Source organism: Geotrypetes seraphini, chromosome 7 (assembly GCF_902459505.1).
Source record: "Geotrypetes seraphini chromosome 7, aGeoSer1.1, whole genome shotgun sequence".
Lineage (NCBI taxonomy): Eukaryota > Metazoa > Chordata > Amphibia > Gymnophiona > Dermophiidae > Geotrypetes > Geotrypetes seraphini.
In genome coordinates this window covers 73,300,490-73,319,665 of record NC_047090.1, presented here as the reverse complement: position 1 = coordinate 73,319,665, position 19,176 = coordinate 73,300,490, and the positions used below count along the sequence as shown (strand labels likewise).

Genomic DNA, 19,176 nt, shown 5'->3' with positions numbered 1-19,176 from the left:
TTATTGTATTTCGCTGAATGTCCAGCACTCTTGATTGTAAACCGCCTAGAAGTCGCAAGATTGTGGCGGTATAGAAGAATAAAGTTATTATTATTATTATATCTGCAGAAATACTTCTGAGGAAATATTTTAAGGACGTATTGGCTCTCTCAAATGCTGATGTTGTTCTTATTTCTAAGTGTTCTTATTTGTCTCAGAATGTGTTGAAGGACCAAGGAGAAGGGTCAGTAGAAGTATTAACTGTTAGAGGAAACAATTTAGAAAATTTGTCAGATTTTATGGATGATATAACTACTCAGGCAACCCTGTTGGTCCCTTTTATTCTGAAGGAGAGAAGATTCTTGTTTTTAAAAATTAAGAGGAAAGATTTCCTGTTTTGTGGGACGAAACTTCAGATTTTTCCTGATATATCAAGAACTATAAGGCAAATTTTACAGCTTAAGTCTAGGGTGGTAGCTCTTTTTTTGTTTAAATTCCCCTCTAAATATTTAGTTAATTTCTCAGGAGTAAGCTATGTCTTATTTCAACCAAACCAGTTAGAGACTTAGGGATTAAAATTGAGATTGCCTTGTAAGATGTCCAGGTTAAATGGCTTTTGTCTAGATTACTACTATTATGTTAATTTCCTTTATTTTATAACCTTTCTTCTTCTGTAATGTGGACTAGATTGTTTACTTGTGCTTTTTATTTATTGTATACATGGAAATTTTCAATAATACAAAAAAGAGCAGAAAAAGATATTTTAATTAAAACACCTTTGTTAGATGATCTCCCAAAATATATATTTACAGTCCTTAAAAGAAAGCAAAAGTAATAAAAAAAATCAAGGTATATGAGGGCTGTTCAAAAAGTATCAGACATTTATTCATAAAAAAATACTCGTTTTCAGATACAACAATCTTATACTAATCTCCTTCAAAGTAGTCCCCTTGGGCTGCCACACACTTCTTCCAACAGTTCTGCCACTGTTGGAAGCAGCCCTGGAACGCCTCTTTTGAGATTGCTGGCAACTGGTCCAATGCATTCTACATGATGCCTTCTCTTGACTGAAATCTGGTCCCTTTTAGGGGCATTTTCAGCTTGGGGGAAAGCCAGAAGTTACACAGAGCCATGTCGGGAGAGTAGGGAGCTTGAGGAATCACAGGTGTTGTGTTTGGCCAGGAAATTCCGTATCAAATGTGAAGAATGGGCAGGTGTGTTATCATGATGGAGATGCCCATTGCCCGCTGCCCACAGGTCTGGCCGTTTGCATCTCACAGCGTTACAGAGGTGACACAGAACCTCTTGAAAGTACCCCTTGGTGATTCAATGATCCTGCATCACCAGGGTCTTCACTTGGTCAATGACAATCTCATTTCTGGATGTTGAGGGCCTACCAGAACATGCTTCACTCTCCACCGATGTGCGGCCATCTCTGAAGCGGTTGTACCACTCCTTTATCTGTGTTGTTCCTTGACTCGAAATCCTCTTCTTTCTTATTCTGCTCTGTGTTCTAGTCCCTGGTTAGATACCTTCCTTCTCCTCATCTACAATGTTGCAGATCTCTAAAGAGGTTGTGACTTTACCTTCAGATACCTGAGGTACTAGTTTTAGATACTGCAACATTGCACTGGACAATAAAATGCCAGAATTCCTTCAGTTTTTCTAAGTATTGAGGGATAGATTCCCAAGGTGTAGATATGGTGTTATAAGGGATTTACTTGCTTTCTTTCCCAGGAGTACGAGTAAGAAAAATAGTAGACAAACATGAGTGGAAGATGCATCTAGAAAACAGATCCCTTTTCACCACAGTACTGAATTCTCTTAGGTATTAATTAAAGATGCACTTGGATAATAGGTCTTTCTTAACAGCATCACTTTTTCCAACAGACAGGTTAGATGGCCACCTCTTTCCTTGGTAGCATGAAACTGGATCCAGCTTAGCTAGCTTGTTGGTGAACTGCTATCTTTGTTGAAGAAGCTATGTGGGTCACGTTAGATGCAGTATTTAGGTTAAATAGAAACATAGAAAATGATAGCAGAAAAGGGCCACGGCCCATCAAGTCTGCCCACCGTAATGACCCTTCCCCCTAACTTCACCCTACCAGAGAGCCCACATGCGTATCCCATTTCTTCTTAAAATCTAGCACGCTGTTGGCCTTAATCACCTGCAGTGGAAGTTCATTCCATGGATCAACCACCCTTTTGGTGAAAAAATACTTTCTGGTGTCACCATGAAATTGCCCGCCCCTGATTTTTAGTGGATGCCCTCTTGTGGCCGAGGGTCCTTTAAGAAAGAAGATATCATCTTCTACCTCGATACGGCCTGTGATATATTTAAACATCTCGATCATATCTCCCCTCTCTCTACGTTCCTCGAGTGAGTATAGTTGCAATTTATTCAGCCTTTCCTCATATGGGAGATTCTTGAGCTCTGAGACCATCCTGGTGGCCATTCGCTGAACTGACTCAATTCTCGGCACATCTTTTTGATAATGCGGCCTCCAGAATTGTACACAATACTCCAGATGAGGTCTCACCATGGATCTGTACAGAGGCATAATGACTTCGGGCTTCCTGCTGATGAAACCTCTACGGATAGAACCGATCATTTGTCTTGCCTTAGATGAAGCTTTCTCCACTTGACTGGCAATTTTCATGTCTTCACTAATGATCACTCCTAAATCCCGTTCTGCCTTAGACCTAGCTAAGGTCTCACCATTTAGAGTGTAAGTTCTGCACGGATTTCTGCTGCCAAGGTGCATGACCTTACATATTTTAGCATTGAAGCCCAGCTGTCAAGTTAAGGACCAATGTTCCAATAAGAGTAGGTCCTGCGTCATGCTGTCGGGCAAAGGGCTTTTACCTACTATGTTGCATAGTTTGGTATCATCTGCGAATAATGTTATTTTACCTTGAAGCCCCTGAGTCAGGTCTCTTATGAATATGTTCAAGTTTCAAGTTTATTTTTAACTTATTGAATAGCTTAATTTAATTTGCTAAGCGATTTACAAATAAAAAGAGAAAAAGGTGTACACATTAGGTTAATTATAATAGATTAAATAAGCTTGACATACTAACATACAAACTAACAGATACATAAGGGAAGAAAGGGCAGAACTATAATTGTATATATAAAAGGAAACATAAATGGTAAAAACAGCAGGTAAGGTGATTAAGATTTAAAAAAAAAAGAAAAATATGATTATAAGTTAAAAGCGTCTTTAAAAAGGAAGCTCTTCAGAATGCCTTTAAAAAGTTTTAGGTCATTTTCCTCTCTTATGTTGAAAAGGATCGGGCCCAAGACCGAGCCCTGCGGCACTCCACTGGTCACCTCAGACATGTTGGAGAGGGTGCCGTTAACCACCACCATCTGAAGTCTACCACTCAGCCAGTCCCTGACCCTTGCAGTTAATGTTTCTCCTAACCCCATCGATGTGATCTTGCTCAACAATCTGCGGTGTGGGACGCTGTCAAAAGCTTTACTGAAGTCCAAGTACATGACGTCCAGGGACTCCCCTATATCCAGTTTACTTGTTACCCAGTCAAAGAAGCTAATTAGATTGGATTGGCAGGACCTTCCCTTTGTGAATCCATGCTGGTGGGGATCCCGTAGATTCTCTTCGTTCAGGATCGAATCCAATTTATGTTTAATTAGTGTTTCCATGAGTTTACTCACTATTGATGTGAGATTCACTGGTCTGTAATTTGCAGCCTCCATCCTGGAACCCTTTTTGTGCAGTGGAATGACGCTAGCTGTTTTACAGTCCAAGGGGACTCTTCCCGTACTCAGGGAAAGATTGAATAGTACGGATAACGGTTCCGCCAGGACATCACATAATTCCCTAAGCACCCTGGGATGTAGATTGTCCGGGCCCATGGCTTTGTTCACTTTGAGTCTTGATAGTTCGCAGTAGACGCTGCTGGGTGTGAACTCGAAGTTCCGAAACGGGTCTTCCGAGCTATGCATTGCCTATAGCTGTGGACCGTTCCCCGGCGCTCACAGGTAAAGACCGAGCAGAAGTATTCATTTAGTAGCTCGGCTTTATCAGAATCCGATTCTACAAAATTCCCGTCTATTTTCCTAAGGCGTACTATCCCATCTGTGGTTTGTTTTCTGTCCCTAACGTACCTGAAGAAGGATTTATCTCCTTTCTTAATGTTCTTTGCTAGATTCTCTTCTATTCGAAGGTTGTGCTGAGTTCCAGCTTTGAGCTCTGAGAGCCTCTCCTACTTTCCTGGACTCAATGGCGGAAAGAAGATATGTGCTCCTTCATACAAAGCTTTTTTTAAATAGTTGCCTCCATTTTAGGGAGAGGGCTCTTCTTGTCCAGTCTAGAAAGATCTTGCTTCCATTATAATCACATGGCAAGGTAGTTTCACCTTGGGAGAAGGGAAGCCAGAATGTTCCTCTTCATTAAACATAGAGGAGATACATCCAGAGGCTCCTGATATTCTCAGTAATATGGACAAATAAAATATGAAGAATTTTTCAGTGTGCCGTTTTATTTGCCAAATATGTCAATTTTTTAATGTAGAATTCCCCTAGAAATAGGATACTACAAAATATATCAGCCAAACTACTTCATAACACCAAGAAATTTGATAGGGTTACTCTGCTGTTGTCGACCAAGCACTGGTTACCAGTCTCTTACTGCTTACCTTTTAAAGTTTTGATTATTATGCACCAGGTTTATTATGCACCAGGTTTATTACTTTGGTTATCCCCTCTTATAATTTCCTACACCTTTATAAACCAATTCAGACACTGAAAACCTCCCAGCATAATCTCCTGGTGGTTCCACCATCTTCAGCTCTATTTTTAGATTGTACTTGTCTGTCATGTTTTACCCCCTCTTCCACAAAACTACTAGCAGTTTCTAGCGTGGGGAGCCTTGCATTCACGTGACTTATATTGAAAGCACAAAGAGGCAAGTGAACCATACTGATAACGTGGTGACATGAACCATACTGATAACGTGGTGATGTGCTAACCGTGCATGTGCCCTCCGCCATGCGCCATTTTAAGGTGTGCCGAGTTGTCCCTGCGCTAAATTATCTTGCGCGCTGTTATTCTTGCGCTCAATTGTCTTGCACACTGTTATCCTTGCGCGCTATTATCCTTGCGCTGAATTGTCTTGCGCTGACTTGTCTTGGCGGTTTAATCTGTGTGCTGTTATCTTGCGCGCATTTGACCTGTCACCGCGCTGAATGGCCCACGCTACTCCTGACACTCAGAGTTCCTATGAGCGTCGGGGGTCATTCAGCACGGCTCTGCGCTAGAAACTGCTAGTGCAGTTTCGTAGAAGAGGGTGGTTAGTGTTCAGGTCCCTGCTTTGTGGAATCAATTGCCCACTGACATTTGCAATGAAAAGTCCCTAAACGCATTTAGGAAAGCTTTAAAAATGTATTATACTCTAGCATTTTCCTCTACTAATCTGCTTTAGTCTAACTTTGCTGGCCACTTTCACTGTAGATCATGTGTGTATTTATGGTTTTGCGTCTTAGACAAAATTTTGGGGTCCTTTTACTAAGGCGCGCTAACTGATTTAGCAGACGCTAAAGATTAGTGCATGCAAAATGCTAAGGCGCCCATTATATTCTATGGGTGCCTTCGCATTTAGCGCGCGTTAATCTTTAGCATGCACTAAATCGATTAGCGTGTTAAATCGGTTAGTGCGCCTTTGTAAAAGGACCCTTTATTTGTTATATGTTATTGATTAATCTAACTTGGTAATCTAAGCCTTGTTATATAGCCTCCGTGTGTCTTTCTTAATCTGTTCTCCTTGTATTTCATTTTTTTCTTGTAAACTGGCTAAATAAATCAATTTTATGAGCGATATGTCAAATGACATTGAACTATTTTATTTTAGTTATTTATATACCACCTATTGATTGTCTAAGTGGTTTATATTCAGGTACTCAGTCATTTGTCCCTATCTGTCCCGGTGGGCTCACACTGGGGCAATGGAGGATTGAGTGACTTGCTCAGGGTCACAAGGATCAGCTTGGGGCTTGAACCTTCAACCCCAGGGTGCTGAGGCTGTAGCTTTAACCACTAGGCCACTTCTTCCTCTGAACTACAAATTGTGGGTAGTGTTGCTCAGCCACTCCAGTTGCTCCTTTGGCTGTGTGGTGGTCCTCTGTTTGAAATTGCAAGTTCAGATCTTAATCCTTATTTGTAAAAATCAGCAGTAGTACTGCAGAGCTCTACAGCTTGTACGCATATGTAGAATCTTCATACATGGTTTTCTCTTAACCTGAAAATGTACTTGTACTCTGTTTTATTCAAGGCTGCAGATTTAATTGTGAACGTAGCAACCACTTTGAAGAAAAAACCCGACCCCAACAACTTGGTGTTTGGAACTGTCTTCACAGACCACATGTTGGCAATAGAATGGTCTGCAAAAAATGGCTGGGAAAAGCCTCAGATCAAGCCTTTTCAGAATCTCTCAGTACACCCAGCAATTTCGGCTCTTCATTATGCTGTAGAAGTAAGCATCAATCAGCTGAAGACAATTTGAAGGGTTTGGTGTCTCACATATAGCAACTCAAATCCAAACCAGTAATGTTTTGTAAATCACGTTTTCAAAATAACTAATATTGCAGTCTGGTCATAACAATTCAACTAAGTAAAATTCAATTGTGTAGAGCCATCAGAAGCGGCACTCCAAGGTACACAAGAACTTATCGAGTTAAACGCCGCTATGCTTCTTCATCAGCTCATGTAGTACTGAATGAAACTTATTATAAACTAGTAGTTTTTAAATTATTAAATATTTCAATATCTTATATTGTAGATTTTGTCAAACTTATCTGTAAAGTCCTGGCAGAGCATTTAGTTTATACAGCTTATACCATGTTCATTAAAACAAATAAAAACAGTCCAGTTAATATTCAGCACTATTTAACCATCCAAAAACAGTGCTGACTGGTTAAATAGTGCTTAACTAGCTATATAGGAATATTCAGCAAGAGATAACTGGTTAACTCTGCTGAATATTTGTGGTTAGCGGCTAAAATTTATAACAAGCTATAGTAAGTGATAATCAGCAAATTTTCAACTCTGAGCAGCTAAGTTTAGCAGCCAAATTGGACCATGTAAATATCAGTCCTATCTTTGTCTGTTATAAACTTAACTAGTCAGTGCTGAACACTAATTTAGCTGGTTAACTTTTTAGTAGCCAACACCCTTCCCCCCCCCCAAGATATTAAATGCCAGTCACCGGAAACAGCCCAGCATTGAATATCCACAGATATTATCGACTATGGAAGTTAGCTGGCCTGCCTTTTACTTCTCTTGGATCAAACAGTAAAAAGCGGTAGATCCATTATTTTTTTTTTTGTTTCTCTCAGTAGCTTTTCTGTTGGATCCTGTTATTTGGGGGACTATGAGAGGATAGTAATTTTTTTAAAATGTCTCGTATTGGATATGAATAATATCCTTATTATTCTTATTTCTTTATTGTATGCTATTTTCTGGACAATGTTTTGGTCTGCTTGTATGAATGATTAATGAGTATCTAATAAATAAAAATTTTTTTTTTAAACCTAGCTGTCCTCTAAAATCAGTAGTTCCAATCTGTGATTCATTGACCCTGGTCATCACAGATTGTAGGATAAGAAAACAAATCAGTCTCTGCATGAGGCTGTAGCTTCCTGCTGATGTAGGGGTGGGAGCAGTGATGATGGTATGATTGCAAAACATGAGTGACAGGAGCTGCAATAGCAGTTGGGACTGGCAACAACCTACAAGTCCAAAAGAGCATTGCAGGAGTAATAGGTGAGGGGAAAGAAAGAAAAAGAGGAGAGTGGAGAAAAGAGTGGGGCAAGAAATAGAGTGGTGGGTTGAAGAAGCTAAGTGACTGGAAATTAGCTAATGTCGTTCCTCTGCATAAAAAGGGTTGCAGGGCAGAGGCTGCGAATTATAGACCGGTGAGTCTCACATCAATAGTGTGCAAACTCATGGAAACACTAATTAAAAGCAAATTGGACACGATCTTGAATGAAGGGAATCTTCGGGATTCCAGTCAGCATGGATTCACCAAGGGTAGGTCCTGCCAATCCAATCTCATCAGCTTCTTTGACTGGGTAACAAGAAAGTTGGACTTGGGAGAGTCTTTGGACGTCGTGTACCTGGACTTCAGGAAAGCTTTTGACAGTGTCCCACACCGCAGGCTGCTAAGCAAGATGGAATCGATGGGGTTAGGAGAGACACTAACTGCATGGGTCAATGATTGGCTGAGTGGCAGACTTCAGAGGGTGGTGGTTAATGGTACCCTCTCTAAAACATCGGAGGTGACCAGTGGAATGCCGCAGGGCTCGGTCCTGGGTCCACTCCTTTTCAACATATTCATAGGGGATCTGACTCAAGGGCTTCAAGGTAAAATAACACTATTCGCCGATGACGCCAAACTATGTAATATAGTAAGTGAATGCAGTTTATAGAATTATATGGCGCAGGACCTGCTTACATTGGAAAGTTGGTCCTCAACCTGGCAGCTAGGCTTCAATGCTAAGAAATGTAAGGTCATGCACCTCGGAAGCGGAAATCCATGCAGGATGTACTTCTTGAACGGAGAAACTTTAACTAGGACTTCAGCAGAACGAGATTTAGGAGTAATCATCAGTGCAGACATGAAAACTGCCAATCAAGTGGAGAAGGCTTCATCTAAGGCAAGGCAGATATTGGGTTGTATCAATAGAAGTTTCGTCAGCCGAAAGCCTGAAGTCATAATGCCGTTGTACAGGGCCATGATGAGACCTCATCTGGAGTACTATGTGCAATTCTGGAGGCCACATTACAGTAAAGATGTGCGCAGAATTGAATCGGTTCAACGGACAGCCACCAGGATGATCTCGGGACTCAAGGGTCTCGCGTACGAAGAGAGACTGAACAAATTGCAGCTCTACACTCTTGAGGAACGTAGGAAGAGGGTAGACATGATCGAAACATTTAAGTACCTCACGGGACGTGTCGAAGTGGAAGATGATATTTTCTTTCTCAAGGGACCCTCGGCCACAAGAGGGCACCCGCTCAAACTCAGGGGCGGAAAATTTCATGGCGACACCAGAAAGTATTTCTTTACAGAGAGAGTGGTTGATCATTGGAACAAGCTTCCAGTGCAGGTGATCGAGGCAGACAGCGTGCCAGACTTTAAGAATAAATGGGATACCCATGTGGGATCCCTATGAGGGTCAAGATAAGGAAATTGGGTCATTAGGGCATAGACAGGGGGTGGGTAAGCAGAGTGGGCAGACTTGATGGGCTGCAGCCCTTTTCTGCCGTCATCTTCTATGTTTCTAACAAAAGGAGAGAGAGTGGTGGTATTGGAAAGAGCATGGGGAGAAAAAGTAGTGAAGCAAGGCTGGGAAAACAAAGGGGAGAGAAGAAGAGAGGGCGGTTTAGTTATTGGAGAGGGAGACGATTTGGTTATTGGAGAGGGGGAATAGACACTGTTGGGTGAGGTTGTATGAGAGAGACACTGATGGGGGACTGAGTGGTTGGGGGGAAGGGGAGGGATGATAGAGGTTAATGAGGTCAGACTTGTGGATGAAATGAAGGACCCTAAACATTTTGGAGGTTAAGGAAGGAGTCTGCATAGCCAACAGATTGGGAATCCTTGTCCAAATGCAGTGTATCGCAAACAGTAGTGTGCCTCCTGAGATTTCAGGTGTGCCGTGGCACACTGGGAGGAGGAGAGGCACCAGCGCAGGCTGACTGCCTTTAGGACGTGCCTCTCACAGCAAAAGGCACATCCTGTAGGCAATCAGCTGGCACCACTATCTTTCCAGCCCTCTTCCCTGCTGGCAGCCACCAGTGGCATCTCAGGGCCTGTCTGAAGGGGCTTTCGTGCATTCGTGGTGACATCATGCATGCGTGTGACGATATCACAGCGACGCCTACACACTTCCGGTGCCTCGAGCCGCAGTACTACCTTTAGCATGCCGCAGCTTGAGAAAGTTTGCAGGACACTGTCCTAATGGGTTAACACATTTAAAGCAGAACTTGACAAGAAACACTCCAGGCTGATTCTGTAGGAGCTCTGCTAAAATAATTCCTCGCTTCTATAGAGCACCATCGCAAAACTAATTTCTAGCACTTTTCTTGTTCGTTTTATTTTGTAGTTGTTCGAAGGACTGAAGGCTTACCGGGGAGTGGATGGTAAAATCCGTTTGTTTCGACCCAGACTCAACATGGACAGGATGTTGCGCAGTACAAAAAGAGCGACTTTGCCTGTATGTTAATAGCATGTTTACTGTAAGATGACAGCTACAGTTAAATCATTTATATTCCACTATTGCCATCAAATAATTCACAGCGGATTACATACAAAGAACTAGATTAAATAAACTAGGATACATTATCCCATTATTAACTACTAAGATTGGATTTCTGAAACAAAAAATTTAAGTGCTTTTTTTTTTTTTTTTAATGGTAAGAATTACTATAGATCGTATTTGAATTTGCGAATTAAATTGTTCATATATTGTGGGGTCAGTCCATATAACATTTTAAACAACAAATAGCATAATTTTAAACATGACTATTCACTATATAAGAAGATTTAATTCTATCTGATTTTCTTAATTTCTTAATTAATCAAACAGCTGAATTCTGTATTGTCTGTAAGCGTTTAAGCCGATACTTAGGAATTCCCAGATATTAAGCAAATTAGATTACTGCAGCATAGTTTAAGTGCTTGCACTACCAATCTAAATTGATCTTGCTGCAAATATTTCCTAATACTTCAAAGTTTTTTTAAAGTCCAAAAAGCACTTCTAGCAAGATAATTAATCTGAGACTCCATAATCAGTTTGCAGTCTAGAATAATTCTTAATAGTTTTAAAGATGATTCTAACGTGTAATGAATACCATCTACTTTAAGAGTTAAACCTTCTCTTTGTATATCTTTGGAACAAATTAATAAGAATTTAGTTTATGATTGTTTTATGTCCAGGTCTCGCCGCGTCTGGGTAAGTAGAACCGATGTTTCAGTTATCATGCTGTGGCTATTTTCAGGGTATGCTGTGAGGTCTGCAGTTTGTCTTTATATATAGTGGGTCCTCTAAACTGATTGGCTGGGGTTTGAGGTGATTGAGGCAGGAAGTTTGTTAATCATGAATGCGACAGAACAAAAAATGGTAGTGCTCCACTATGTCCAATGAGTAACAGGTCGCTTTCAGAAACTGCTAAAGAAAAATAACATCTAAACAGCCTACAGTGCACCACAGAAACTTGCATCCACTTTCACACATGTGAAAGATCAGTTACCTCTGCTCCAAACTCCTGGAGTGTGTGAAATCTCATGTAGTTGTGGCCAAGCTGGACACACAAGAGACACCACAAGCTATGCAACACAGAAAAATCAGCTGCAGCTTTCCATGCCAAGAAAACTGGTCATACAATTAGATTTGAGAACACAAAAGTCCTGGAGAAAGAAGACCACTGGTGGCTGAGAAGACTCAGAGGCAATAGAGATAGCAAGACACCCCGATAACTGCAATGAAGATAAATGGCTCTCCATAAACAATCACTTGATAAATCTTAACCAATTGTTAGTGTAGTCCTTAGTCACTTCTCTCTAAATCACTAACTATTCTCTGTACTCTTTTAAATCTCTAATCTAATAAAGCTTTATCCCAGGACAAGCAGGCAGCATATTCTTGACTGATGGGTGACGGCACCGACGGAGCCCCGGTACGGACAATTTTAGAGTGATTGCACTCTAAGAACTTGGAAAGTTCTAGTAGGCCGCACCGCGCACGCGCGAGTGCCTTCCCGCCCAACAGGGGCGCGCGGTCCCCAGTTTCTTAGTTTCCGCGGAGCTAAGAAGTCGCTTTTTTCAACGGCTGTTGAAATTTTTTCCTTAACGCCTTCCCGCTCGCGAAACCTTTTTGGAAGTTGTTTTCCCTTCATTTCTTTTCTTTATTTAAAAAAAAAAAACAATAAACAAAAACCGAACGTTTACTTTTTATTTTTCTCGTCATTTCAGTTTTGCCCCAGCGGGGCCTTCTGCCACCTTCGAGGCCTCGGCCTTCGATTTGGCAGAAGCCGTTTTTACTTTCATGCCCCCCCCAGCCAGGGTTCAAGAAGTGCCAGCGGTGTGCACGGCCTATATCCCTCACGGACCCGCACAACTGGTGCTTACAGTGCCTAGGTCCTGAACATCAGGCTTCCACCTGCACCTGCTGTGCCACGTTAAAAAAACGTACCTTAAAAAATCGCCAGATACAACAGTGATTACTTTTCGGTGCCGAAATGTCCGATCCCACGTCATCGACACCGGCTTCGGCTCCATTGCAGTCGGCACCCACTTCGTCGACACCGCGCCAGCGTCGCAACACCCAGGTAAGCCGGCTAAGAAGCCTTCCCCGCTGGATCGTCCTCCGGTCTCGATTGCAGCGAGCCCAGTCCTGCCGACCGTGAGGCGCCCGCGGAAGTGCTCCGCCCCTATCAAGGTGAGTCCCTCGACCTCGGGCTCTTCATCTTCGGGGCGTCGAGCGGCACCGTAGGTAACACAAAAGAAAAAGGCGGTACCGGTGCCTTCTTTGGATGAGCGCATTGCAGCTATCCTACAAGTGCAGCTCAAGGAGCAGTTACAACAACTCCTTCCTGCTCTCTTGGCACCGAACCTTCCGGTCCCGGTCCGGTCTGAGCCACCGGTACCGGCAGTGGAGCAGCCCCTACTGTCAGCATCCACTGTTTTGGTACCGGTTCACTCGGCATTATCGGTATCGATGCCAGTCCTTGCACCGGAGCCGAGAGCCCAGCATCAGTCGGTGCAGACTTCGGCACCGTTGCAGTTGGTAACATCTCCTGGTACCATATCTATGAGGTCGGGTAAGTCGGCACGCAAATCCCGACACCTAGAACCCTCTACTCCGGAGTCTCGGGACCCGCGGCTCCCATATTAGGGACCCTGATCTGTCGGGTGACTCCGAAGAGCCTTTTCTTTCTGAGGGTGAGTGTTCTTCGGATGAGGATGATCCTGCTATTCCTGATCCATCCTCCAAACATGATTCCACATCTTTCACTTCTTTCTTGAAGGACATGTGCGAATCTCTTTCCATTCCTTTGGAGGCTGAGTCTAAAAAATCCAAGGCCTTTCTTGATGCCCTTGACTTTGACCAGCCTCCAAAGGAATTTTTGAAACTCCCTCTTCATGACATCTTGAGGGAAACTTTCTATAAAAACCTAGAGACTCCTTTAACTATTCCAGGAGCTCCCCGCAAATTGGATTCATTATACAAAGTAATCCCTATTCCTGGGTTTGATAAGCCACAGCTTCCCCATGAATCTCTGCTTGTGGAATCTACGCTTAAAAAGTCTGCGGGGACTAGTGTATATGCTTCTGTCCCTCCTGGCAGAGAAGGTAAAGCCATGGACAAATTCGGTAAGCGATTATACCAGAATGCTATGCTCGCTAACAGATCTGGTAATTATGCTTTTCATTTTTCTTTTTATCTCAAGCATCTCCTTACCACCATGGCTTCCTTTGAAAAGTACCTTCCTGAGCGGAAACGACAAGCTTTTCACCACTGTTCGTCTTCTCTTTTCCAGCTCCGTAAATTTATGGTAAGATCCATTTACGATACCTTCAAACTTACCTCCAGAGCGACGGCCATGTCTGTGGCCATGCGCCGCCTTGCCTGGCTGAGAGTATCCGAGCTTGATGTCAATCTTGATGGTTGACATCAAGCTCGGATACTCTCAGCCAGGCAAGGCGGCGCATGGCCACAGACATGGCCGTCGCTCTGGAGGTAAGTTCGAAGGTATCGTAAATGGATCTTACCATAAATTTACGGAGCTGGAAAAGAGAAGACGAACAGTGGTGAAAAGCTTGTCGTTTCCGCTCAGGAAGGTACTTTCCGCTCAGTTGGCTAATGCTCCATGCCTGGGGGATGAGCTCTTTGGGGAATCCATGGACTCGACCACCCAGAAGCTCTCCGCCCATGAGACACGCTGGGATACTCTCCTCAAAACAAAAAAGAAAACTCCACCGGCACGGCCTTTCAGACAGCAGTCGGCCTACCAACACCGTTATGTGGCTCGTCCATTGCCATCAGCTCCCCAGCAACCTAGGCGTCAACGTCAACAACAACGACAGACTCCTAGACCACCGCAGCAACAACCTGTGAAGCCGCCTCCACAGCAGAAATCTACGCAGCCCTTTTGACTTAATTCTCCAGGGCATAGCCAGCGTCACCACATCTACCCACCTACCTCAACCTATAGGTGGCAGTCTCACTTTTTTCCTCAGCCGGTGGGAAGTTATCACTTCGGACCAATGGGTCCTCAACATCATTCGCCACGGCTACTCTCTCAACTTTCAGACACTTCCTACCCTAAGTCTGCCAAGAGAGTCTGTTTTGAACACTCCTCAGTCTTCTCTCCTTCTCCAGGAGGTTCAATCCCTCCTCCTTTTGAATGCCATAGAGGGAGTTCCTCTAGATCAAAAGGGACAGAGATTCTACTCCCGTTACTTTCTAGTCCCCAAAAAAACAGGAGATCTCAGGCCAATTCTAGATCTTCGCGATCTCAACAAATGCTTAGTCAAAGAAAAATTCAAGATGCTTTCTTTAGCCACTCTTTACCCTCTTCTCAATCAAAATGACTGGCTATGCTCCCTCGATCTCAAAGACGCATACACTCACATACCGGTCAATCTGACCTCCAGACAGTACCTCCGTTTCATGATCAATCACTGTCATTACCAATACAAGGTGCTGCCCTTCGGCCTTGCCTCCTCTCCAAGAGTGTTCACCAAATGTCTGATTGTGGTGGCTGCCTTTCTACGCTCTCACCACCTTCAGGTCTTTCCTTACCTGGACGATTGGTTGATAAAGGCCAATTCATCTCAGACAGTACTCCTGGCCACCAACCAGACCATCCTGTTTCTCCAACTTCTTGGGTTCGAGATCAATCTACCCAAATCTCATCTCATCCCCACTCAAAGACTTCAATTCATTGGAGCGGTGCTGGACACAGTCCTCATGAGAGCGTTCTGCCGTCCAACCGTCTTCACACTCTTCAATCTCTATGTCAGCAGGTACTTCCACAACGTTCCATCTCTGCCAAGCAAATGATGATACTCTTGGGCAGTGTTCCCTCTAAGCGGGCGGGTGTTGTGAGCAAACTTTTTTCACCGTGAGCCAAAAATATCGGGCGCCAGCAAGTTATGAGCCAACTCGCCCGATTCTCCTCTCGCCGCCCTGCCATCTGCCGTACGCCTCTTCCGATCGTGCGCTGTGACGAGAAACGTGTGCGCTGCGATGTAATATTTTGTGCGCCAGCGCACGCCAGCGCAGCTTAGCGGGAACACTGGTTCAAATGGTTTTATTTATTTCCCCAAATTTATTTTTGTTATACGCATTGAAAATATTTGATATTGCGTTTAAATCAAAATCTCAATAAACTTGAAACGAGTGCCCGTGAGATTGTGGGAGGGTTAAATACTCAAAACTTAGAAGTTTTTGCTACGCCAGCTTTCTGGTATCTTTACATACAGTGGCGTACCTAGCATATGTAACATCCGGGGCCCATCATTTTTGGCACCCCCCCCCATCTGTAAGAAAAACATGATTTTTAGTAACAAACCACACGTCACACATGAGTACCTAGGAAAAGGCAGCATCTTACATATTGCAGTGAGCAGTACATCAATACACCCATTGTAAAACTAAACAAGCCAGACCAGCACAGATCAATCCTACACCGTCAATCCTAACAGAAAACCATGTCTTTCGAACACACAGAACACAGAAAACACCTTCGCCTAGTAAGGAATATGTAATCACAAACTAACCCCTCCCTCTTTTACAAAACTGTAGTGTGGATTTTAGCTACGGAGGTAACAGCTCTGATGCTCATAAAATTCTGAGCATCAGAGCTGCTACCACCAAGGCTGGTGCTAAAAACGCTTCACAGTTTTGTAAAAGGGGGGATAAAATAAAAATACATAGACAAAGGTTAAATTGAACCAGCAAGAAGCTGGACTCTGCATACAATGCTTCACAGAAACAGTGACACATGTCTCCTAAAGCAATAAATAAATAGAAATTTTTTTCTACCTTTGTCTTCTGTGGTTTCTCCTTTCCTCATCTTCTTGTAACTCTCTTCCTTCCATCCACTGTCTGCCGTCTCTCTTCCCCTATATGGCATCTTCTCTCCTTCTATGCCCCTTCCAGAAACTGTATGCCTCCCCCTTCCATCTCTCCTTTCACCCCATTGGTCTGGCATCTCTCTCCTCGCCTTCCCTCTCCCACACCTCTCCTCATAGTCTGGTATCTCCCCTTCCCTGATTCTCTGGCATCTCTCTCCTTTCCTTTTCTTCCATCTTTCGCTCCCCCTCCATGCTCTCACATCTCCCCCTTCCTTTTCCCTTAGACTGGCATACCTTCCTCCTACGCTCCAAGCCCTGGCATCTCCTTTAATTCCCTCCCTCATCTTCCTTCTCCCTCCAGCTGGGTACCGCAACACTCTTCCCTGCAGCTCTGCACTTCCCCACAATTGCCATGCTTCGGTTCCTCTTCTTCCTTCCTTCCTCCCCCCCCCCCGCGGGACCCTGCGGCACCATCAACTCTTACTCCCTCTAATGTCGGCCCTGCAGCTCCAGACTTCCTCGCACCTTCTCCCCTCCCCCTTTGGATCGCTATTATTTTAAATGTTATAGCCGCGGAGCTGTATCCATCAGTGGAGATGTCTAACCTCGGCCTGCCCCGGAACTCTTACTGCAACAGTGACTTCCTGTTCCTGCCTAGACGGGCGTCTGCTGCAGTAAGAGTTCCGGGGCAGGCCGAGGTTAGACATCTCCACTGATGGATACAGCTCCGCGGCTATAACATTTAAAATAATAGCGATCCAAAGGGGGAGGGGAGAAGGTGCGAGGAAGTCTGGAGCTGCAGGGCCGACATTAGAGGGAGTAAGAGTTGATGGTGCCGCAGGGTCCCGCGGGGGGGGGGTGGAGGAAGGAAGGAAGGAAGAAGAGGAACCGAAGCATGGCAATTGTGGGGAAGTGCAATCCCCCCAATGCGTCCCCTTACCTTACCGACGCGTGTGTGCGCTGTGAAGAGAAACTTTGCGCTGCGATGTAATATTTTGTGCGCGAACGCAGGCCAGCGCAGCTTAGCGGGAACACTGCTCTTGGGTCACATGGCCTCCACAGTTCATGTCACACCCTTCGCACGTCTTCACCTGCACACTCCTCAATGGACCCTAGCTACCCAGTGGTCCCAAGCGACGGATCCTTGCTCACGACACATATCTGTGAAATCATCTCTTTGTCAGTCTCTACAATGGTGGTTGATATCCTCAAATCTCTCCAGAGGTCTTCTGTTCCATCTACCTCCTCATCAACTGGTCATCACCACCGACGCCTCCCCTTATGCCTGGGGAGCTCATTTGAATGAGTTCAAACTCAAGGACTTTGGACAGCCCAGGAAATGAAGCATCACATCAATTTCCTGGAACTCAGAGCGATGTTTTATGCCCTCAAGGCCTTCCAACATCTTCTCTTTCCTCAGGTTCTCCTGCTGTGCACAGACAATCAAGTTGCGATGTACTACATCAACAAGCAGGGTGGGACAGGCTCTCGCATCTTGTGCCAGGAAGCCCAGAAGATTTGGGCTTGGGCCACAGATCACCACCTATTCTTGAAAGCTATCTACATTCAAGAAGAACAGAATTCTTTAGCGGACAAGCTCAGCAGAATTCTCCAGCTTCACGAGTGGACACTCGATCCTTTAACTCTACAGTCCATCTTCGCTCAGTGGGGCACTCCTCAGATAGACCTCTTTGCAGCTCCTCACAATCACCAGCTGCCTCTATTCTGCTCCAGACTCTACTCTCCTCACCGTCTGGCAGCGGATGCATTTCTCCTCGATTGGTCCAATCTGTTCCTGTACGCTTTCCCTCCTCTGCCTCTCATGTTACGAACCTTGTTCAAGCTCAAGAGGGAGGGAGCCAACATGATTCTGATTGCTCCGAGGTGGCCCAGGCAACATTGGTTCTCCCTTCTACTTCAACTCAGTTCCAGGGAACCTTTTCTTCTTCCACTGTTTCCTTCTCTGCTTACACAGCATCAGGAGACCCTTCTACATCCCAACCTCCAGTCTCTGCACCTGACAGCTTGGTATCTCTTGGGCTGACTTCTCATGATACTCTTTTGTCTCAGCCCGTTCGTTCCATTCTAGATGCCTCCAGGAAACCAACCACTCTGCAATGTTACCATCAGAAGTGGACACGATTTTCTTCCTGGTATCTTCTTCATCATCTTGATCCCACTTCCCTGGCAGTGGAGCCATTGTTGGATTATCTGCTTTCTTTGTCTGACTCTGGCCTTAAGTCTACCTCTATCAGAGTCCACCTCAGTGCCATTGCTGCTTTTCATGAGCCGGTTCATGGAAAACTTCTCTCAGCTCATCCCCTGGTGTCCAGGTTCATGCGGGGTCTTTTCAAGCCCCTCCTGTAATCTGGGATCTCAATGTGGTTCTTTCCGCCTTAATGAAGCCTCCATTTGAACCTTTGGCTACCACTCCTTTCAAGTTTCTCACTTGGAAAGTACTTACCTCTGCCAGGAGGGTCAGTGAGCTACATGCACTAGTTGCAGATCCACCTTTTACGGTCTTTCATCATGACAAGGTGGTTCTGCGTACACATCCAAAGTTTCTCCCTAAGGTTGTCTCTGAATTCCATCTCAACCAATCCATTGTTTTGCCTGTCTTCTTTCCAAAACCTCACTCTCATTCTGGGGAACAGGCTCTGCATACTTTGGACTGTAAGAGGGCTCTAGCTTACTATCTAGAGCGTACGAAACCCCACAGATCAGCTTCCCAACTCTTTTTGTCCTTTGATCCGAATAAATTAGGACGTCCTGTTTCTAAACGTACGTTGTCTAATTGGCTAGCAGCGTGCATTTCATTCTGTTATGCTCAGACCGGACTGACACTGGAAGGTTCTGTCACGGCCCATAGAGTTCGAGAGATGGCAGCATCTGTAGCTTTCCTCCGTTCCACTCCTATTGAGGAAATCTGCAAGGCTGCTACTTGGTCCTCAGTTCATACTTTTACATCTCATTATTGTCTGGATGCATTCTCCAGACGGGATGGACACTTCGGCCAATCTGTTTTGCAAAATTTGTTTTCCTAATGGCCAACCTTCCCTCCATCCCTCTTTTTGTTAGCTTGGAGGTCACC

General features: G+C 44.4%; 1 protein-coding gene across 2 annotated transcripts in view; it reads left to right on the top strand.

Moving 5' to 3' along the window:
* BCAT1 (branched chain amino acid transaminase 1) overlaps positions 1-19,176 on the top strand; it is a 111,268-nt gene that overhangs the window by 31,353 nt on the left and 60,739 nt on the right. For both annotated transcript variants that reach the window (XM_033953467.1, XM_033953466.1), the window contains exons 3-4: positions 6,273-6,473; positions 10,108-10,218. In XM_033953467.1, the coding sequence (XP_033809358.1) occupies positions 6,273-6,473; positions 10,108-10,218 (312 nt within the window). The remainder of the gene's footprint in view (positions 1-6,272; positions 6,474-10,107; positions 10,219-19,176) is intronic.